Source organism: Pavona decussata, unplaced genomic scaffold (genome assembly GCF_977016875.1).
Source record: "Pavona decussata unplaced genomic scaffold, jaPavDecu1.1 SCAFFOLD_21, whole genome shotgun sequence".
Lineage (NCBI taxonomy): Eukaryota > Metazoa > Cnidaria > Anthozoa > Scleractinia > Agariciidae > Pavona > Pavona decussata.
The window spans coordinates 2,888,821-2,895,000 of NW_028145444.1; the positions used below are offsets into that span (position 1 = coordinate 2,888,821).

The 6,180-nt window shown below is 39.1% G+C and overlaps 1 protein-coding gene across 1 annotated transcript in view; it reads right to left on the bottom strand.

Moving 5' to 3' along the window:
• Window positions 1–244: 244 nt before the first annotated feature.
• Window positions 245–6,180, bottom strand: part of LOC146486246 (sodium-coupled monocarboxylate transporter 1-like) — an 18,274-nt gene continuing 12,338 nt past the window's right edge. Inside the window, exons 12-15 of the mRNA XM_085099901.1 lie at window positions 5,947–6,180; window positions 3,387–3,490; window positions 2,455–2,597; window positions 245–1,779 (exon numbers count right to left, since the gene is read on the bottom strand). The exon at window positions 5,947–6,180 is cut by the window's right edge and continues 32 nt beyond it. Coding sequence (XP_084956027.1) covers window positions 1,648–1,779; window positions 2,455–2,597; window positions 3,387–3,490; window positions 5,947–6,180 — 613 coding nt within the window. The 3' untranslated portion in view covers window positions 245–1,647. The remainder of the gene's footprint in view (window positions 1,780–2,454; window positions 2,598–3,386; window positions 3,491–5,946) is intronic.

Genomic DNA, 6,180 nt, shown 5'->3' on the forward strand with positions numbered 1-6,180 from the left:
AACAGGTTCACTTTTGAAATACCAAACTGGTCGCGAATTAGTCGAGCCGGCTGAGGGCTGGCTTGGATAGTCCGGTGGACTCTCTGCAAACCAATTCTCCCCTCCTTCTCTGAGAAAAAATACAAAAATTTTCATGTCTATGGTGTCGAAGCTAGAAATGACTTCCATTTTCATTTGTTTGCATTATCTTTCTTCTCAGACCTATTTGTTGTTTGACCAAAGGCGAAAGGCATTGACTAAAAAAAAGAAATCATCTTTTATTTCATCACGTCACGTCGAATTACATCGCCGGAGTACAAATGGTAGTTGAGTAGTTTGCAGACTACTTTGATCATATCATTATTGTTTATATAATGGTTATATGGCGGACCATACGTCGGGATATAATGGGGATATCATGAACGAGATGGCCCGCTAAAATTAGGTTGTTGATCTAAGTGATAAGCAAAAAGGTTAATCATCAATATTGCAATGTACAGTCGAACCTCTTATTACGGACACCAAGGGGACAGGAATAAGTCTCCGTGTTATAGAGGTGTCCATTTTAGAGAAGTAGGCTTTATATGGATTTCAGTCTCTCAGGGACCAAGTGAGTCATAGAGAGGTGTCCGTACTATAGAGGTGTCCGTAAGGAGAGGTTCCACTGTATTATATATTGAAGATACAGTGGAACCTCTCCTTACGAACACCTCTCTATTACGAACAGTTCATTTGGTCCCTGAGAGACCGAAATCCATATAAAGCCTACTTCTCTAAAACGAACACCTCTATAATACGGACACTTATTCCTGTCCCTTTGGTGTCCGTTATAAAGAGGTTCGACTGTATTAAACAGAAATATTTTCATGACGCATGGTAACTGACTGTTTACTTATATATCAACTCTTCTACGAAAAAGCAATTAAAGCCTAATGAAACTGATTACACAGTTCACAAATGTTCACGAGAGTCATAAAGTAGAGATTTAGGGATTCTAATTGAAGGGCTCGGGGCATAACCAACCTATAGCGCATTTTCAGAGCTGTATCTTTTGTTGATGACTTGGCTCACATTTGCAAGGATACGATTCTTTGCATTTGGCCTTCAATTAATTTTTGGGAAACGATGCCACGAGATTTTTTCGCTTCCAATTATCACAAAGCAAAGCGCAAAGCAGCGGACAAAACACCGAGGAAACATCTCTTAAAAGATTGGGAAAGGTAAAACCTTCTAAATGCACCATGCTGTGGTCAGTTATACCCTACCTGAGTCCTTCAAATGTTTTACTTTAATCATGAAATACATTGAATCAGCTGCTGTTGTCCTTCGTCTTAGTCGGAGCAAATATCCTGTTTGTGGCAGTTCAGATACCAGCTCAATCTCGTACCCAGAGTCCTCAGGCTTTTTGGCTAGCGGCTGGTCGCCAGGAAAACAACCGCTGGCCAAAGAGCCTGAGGACTCTGGGTACGATATTGATAGCTATGAACAGTGTTTATTAAATTTTGGTTTCATTTTGAGCTTTGACTCAGTCTAAGGTGCAAAAGAAATAATAGAACGTACTCAGATGTACAGACTCGCACATTTAAATGTTTCCAGATTGAAATATATCAGGTAGATTCATGCTTTTGTTTGTGAATATGAAAACTCTTTCCGTAGTGTATGGAGAGTCTAAAAGCGTGTTTCGCCATATTCGGTTACTTCTTCATCCAAAATACTGTGCGCACGACGCTTTTTTTGCCCTTCTGACTGTTTTTCTGGATCGCTCGTACTGACTTCCTGGAACTGACCCACTACGACTTCCTGAAAAGTAACAATAAGTCAAATTATCCTGAGCATCAGGCCTTCCTTATGGGAGAGAGGAGGGGCAGGAAGAAGTATGACATCCAGGCTAAAGTAAAATAAAAAGATCTTTACTCAGAATGCTACAACATCACTAAGTTGCTTCCATGTTATTGATGATGATGACGATGATCATGAAAGTAAAATAAAGAATCTTAACCCAGAATGCCTGCATTCAATTTATCACTAAGTTCAATTCGTGTTGTTGTTGTTGTTGTTGGTGATGATGATGAAGATGATAACGTTTTTAACAACGAAAGCGTGACTTGCGTTCTTCATGTAAACTCACTGAGTTGAGTTTATCAGCCACTCGAATTGAAGAGCTTAGAGGATACTGAAGGGGTGAAATAGGAACTGGGATTTGCCCTTTTTTCACTGAAAAAATGGGATTTGACACAAAAGGAATGGGATTTGGTCATTAAAAGTGGGATCTTGGACCCATTCCTTCAGTACCCTCTGCCTTAACCTGTTTAGCACCTTAATACCCATTTTTAAAGAATAAAAAGCAAGATGACAAGCCCACTGTAATTTGGTTACTCTCTGTATGGAGTTTGATAGCCTTTAAGCTCATTCATTTGTTGCAGAAGAGTTACTTATAATCGTGCTGGACAGATGGACACATTCTATATACAGTACCCTCTGGGCCAGACCGTCCACTTTAGGCGGGCTTTCATCGATATCCCACTCAAAAGTGTGATCCGGCAAGAACCCGTACAGCCATTCCTTCAGTGGAAACAGCAGTTTGGGATCGATTTCTCTTGCACGATCCTCCTTGGTTTCTAAGGAGATAAATGAAAAATTCATTCTAAACTCCCTGTACTTTACTTCTTTGCATCCTAATAATACTATTCCTACTACTGCCACCTTCAAAATGCATTAATAATTCATAAGCTCATTGACCTATAAAATGGACGATAATACATCACGTGCAGTGACTTTATATCGATAAACCTCCTTATTAGTATGCGGTGTTTTATCAGCTGATAAAACACTCCTCATTAGCATGCATTCATTAGTAAGCATCATTGTTATGAACCCTATTGACACACGCTTTTCCAGGAATGTTTTAGAAGCCGTTCAAAAAACTCGCAGCACGTGTTTTATCGGGTTTAAAACCACGAGGCGCAAAACCGATAAAACACTCCTGCTCGTTTTTTAAACATAACGTAATATTACCGTAACCATAATACAGTGGAACCTCTCCTTACGGACACCTCTATAATACGGACACCTCTCTATTACGGACAGTTCACTTGGTCCTTGAGAGACTGAAATCCATATAAAGCCTACTTCTCTAAAACGGACACCACTTTAATACGGACACTTATTCCCGTCCCCTTGGTGTCCGTAATAAAGAGGTTCGACTGTACTACTCCAAAGACAATCTATTTCACAACAGATCGTAAGAAAATACACTTATCACATCGACGCCTATCCCATCCCCTTACTCTAAAGGAAAACTCAGCGCTCAAAACTGCGCCTGTACTTTATTGCGGTGAGCGAGTTGAAGAGTCTTTAATAAGAGAAGAAAGAAATAAAAATCGAGTTTTTTTTCCTCGTATACTCACCAAAGGTTAAGCTTACTACCAATCCCACTACAAATGACGTCAGCATAGAAAGACCGCTGAACCACAAGTATGAAATATGATAAAAATCATCGGCGATACCAACGCTGTGAGCAAAACAACAAAACGGAGTTGAGTGATAACAGTAACTATGGCTACCGGCTTGTCAGGCCGCGGTTTACGGTATGTATTAAGGTTACCCTATACCTTTAGAGGTGTCTCGCGTCCAATCGACGTAGCACGTCCGGTTTAAACTGTGGATACCTTAACCCTGATATCAAATTAAAGCTTATAGAGCTGGCTATCAAACTATACCAAGAGTTTTGTGATAAAGTGAATTGTCGAATTTTTCACGACCTCTAAAGGTGATTGTCCGAATCATCTTTTGAAAGCTACAAGTCAAAGCGAATTTTATTTTTTTGCTAATTTAATTTACTCATCAGTTTCCGGACCAAAGCGCTAAAAAAATGTGTCTGCGTTTTGCCATATTCAATCGCAGTGAAAAGTTATAGAACATTTTCGTGATAAGATAAAAAAAAAATGCGCTCTCGGAGAAAAAATATTTCGAAATAAAATTCGCAGACAAGTTTTTGTTGTTTATATGTTAAACTAGCTACTGTCCAAATTTGAAGGCAAACGAAGAAATTCCCTTTGAGTTTTAGCTCTTTAAAGTGTCTCCCCCAAGTAAAAAAATTGATTTGAGAAAACAGTGATAAAAATTCGAATTTTATTCATTTTATTTCAAAATTCTTGGTATAGTTTGATAGCCAGCTCTATAAGCTTTAATTTGATATATGGGTGTAGGTATCTACAGTTTAAACCGGACGCTCTACATCGCCGCTACATCGCTTGGACGCAAGACACCTCTGAAGGTATAAGGTAACCTTAATACGTGGTGCTATTTGTTATGCTGTACAAGGTGGTTCTTAATACTCAGTCTATAGATGAAATCCTGTTAGTGTTACCATTCAATAAAAGTTACCGTGAGAACTTCCCGTACAGAGCTGTTTTCTGTGCTAGACTTTAGAGCTTGTGCAAAATCTGTTTTACTTTATTAGAGAAGTTTTCAAATGAGTATGGAAACTTAATTTCGCGATTATCTTCTTGTTTGTTTTGCTTTCCTCTGGGCCGCCACGACTTACGCGCACGCATTTTCCCGCGCTTGACGTCATTTACTTGTATTTGCTTCGAGTTCTGATTGGTTCATGGTTTAATTTGTGTCTGTTGCGATTGGCTAGAGTGGTTTTGTTCGTAAATGCACGCTAATAAAGGTTTATGCACCTTATAGATAGACATCACTAAGTGTCTCCTAGCCCTAATCGTCACCTAATCACAAATAATTCAGTCAAATATAAAGTCATAGGGCGGGTTTCATTTCGAGTGTCGTGGAACCAAAACCAACGTAATTGCTCTGACCAATCACGACAGTTGCAAACAGCGCGATGAACCAATCAGAACTCGAAGCAAATACATGTATCAGGCGTCAAGCGCGGGAAAATGCGTGCGACCAAGTTACAATTAAAGGTTTTCTTTCGCTCCTCGTTGGTTGAAAAAGTGGCGCACGTTTTCTAGCCAATCACAAAGCGTAGTAATGCAAAACAACTAAATCAAGCACGTAATTTCGACATTCAATTGAAACTGCTCTATGAAAACTGAAACTTACTTTGTCTAATACGAGGTACTCATAAACTTGCATTGCTGTATATTTAACAATTATTACACTCGCGCCTGTTGGATATGAGATGATAGATAGCCAACGAGGCTATAATCATCTCATATTCAATAAGCGTGAGTGGAATAATTTTTTTTTTAACAATCAAGAAATATTGCTAGATCTTGCTGATTTCGCTTTGCAAGAACAACCAGAAGACAATTTAATGGTCACTAATTCTCGGGCAGGTATAATGGCTCATATAGACATTTTTCATAAATGGCGGCCGATAAATTATTCCTTTGTTTGCATGAAAATTAGCCTCACTAGCCTCGTCAGCATGTGCAAAATTCAAAAGAATTTTTAATCTGAAATGAGGTTAGTAGGGCTAATTAACATAATTATATTGAAAAGAATAATAAATCTGCCACCATTTATGAAAAAGGTCTATACCATAGACCTTTTTCATAAACGGCGTTCGATAAATTATTTTTTCGTTTTCATGAAAATTAGCCTTACTAGCCTCGTCAGCATGTGCAAAATTCAATAGAAATTTTACTCTGAAACGAGGTTAGTAGGGCTAATTAACATATATTGAAAAGAAAAATAAATCGGCCGCCATTTATGAAAAAGTTGTATGGCCGCTAAGCCAGTCAAATCCCTGGAATTGCATTATACAATGAACCAGTTTTTAACAATATGAGGTAGCGATATACCTGCATTGCTGTATATAATTTACTATCCTCAAAAACTGAAAATCCCTTTACGCTGTTCTAGACGTTACCGGTAAGTAAAACCACTGAAATAAAGACTGCACACCAGCCCTCGTGTCCTGCTGATTGTTTTAAAGAACATAACGAAGCGATTTCTTTACTTGTTTGAAGTGAAAGAGCTTATCAAGGCAAACCTTACCCGTGCGGCTTGTGTGGGTTGTGCATGTAGCCATCACCATACTTGTCGAGAATTGCCATCGACACATTTATTTGGTCGGCGGTGACGGCAGAAGCGTTCATCGCTGAAAAGTTGCCTGCTATGCTTTGGTGAAACAAAGCATCTTGGTAAAACTGGCAATCCCTCACGGACCGGTTGCCGGGATACTTGTTGGGGGGATAGAAAACTGATCCCAGGAAAACCCAGCAAGTCAGT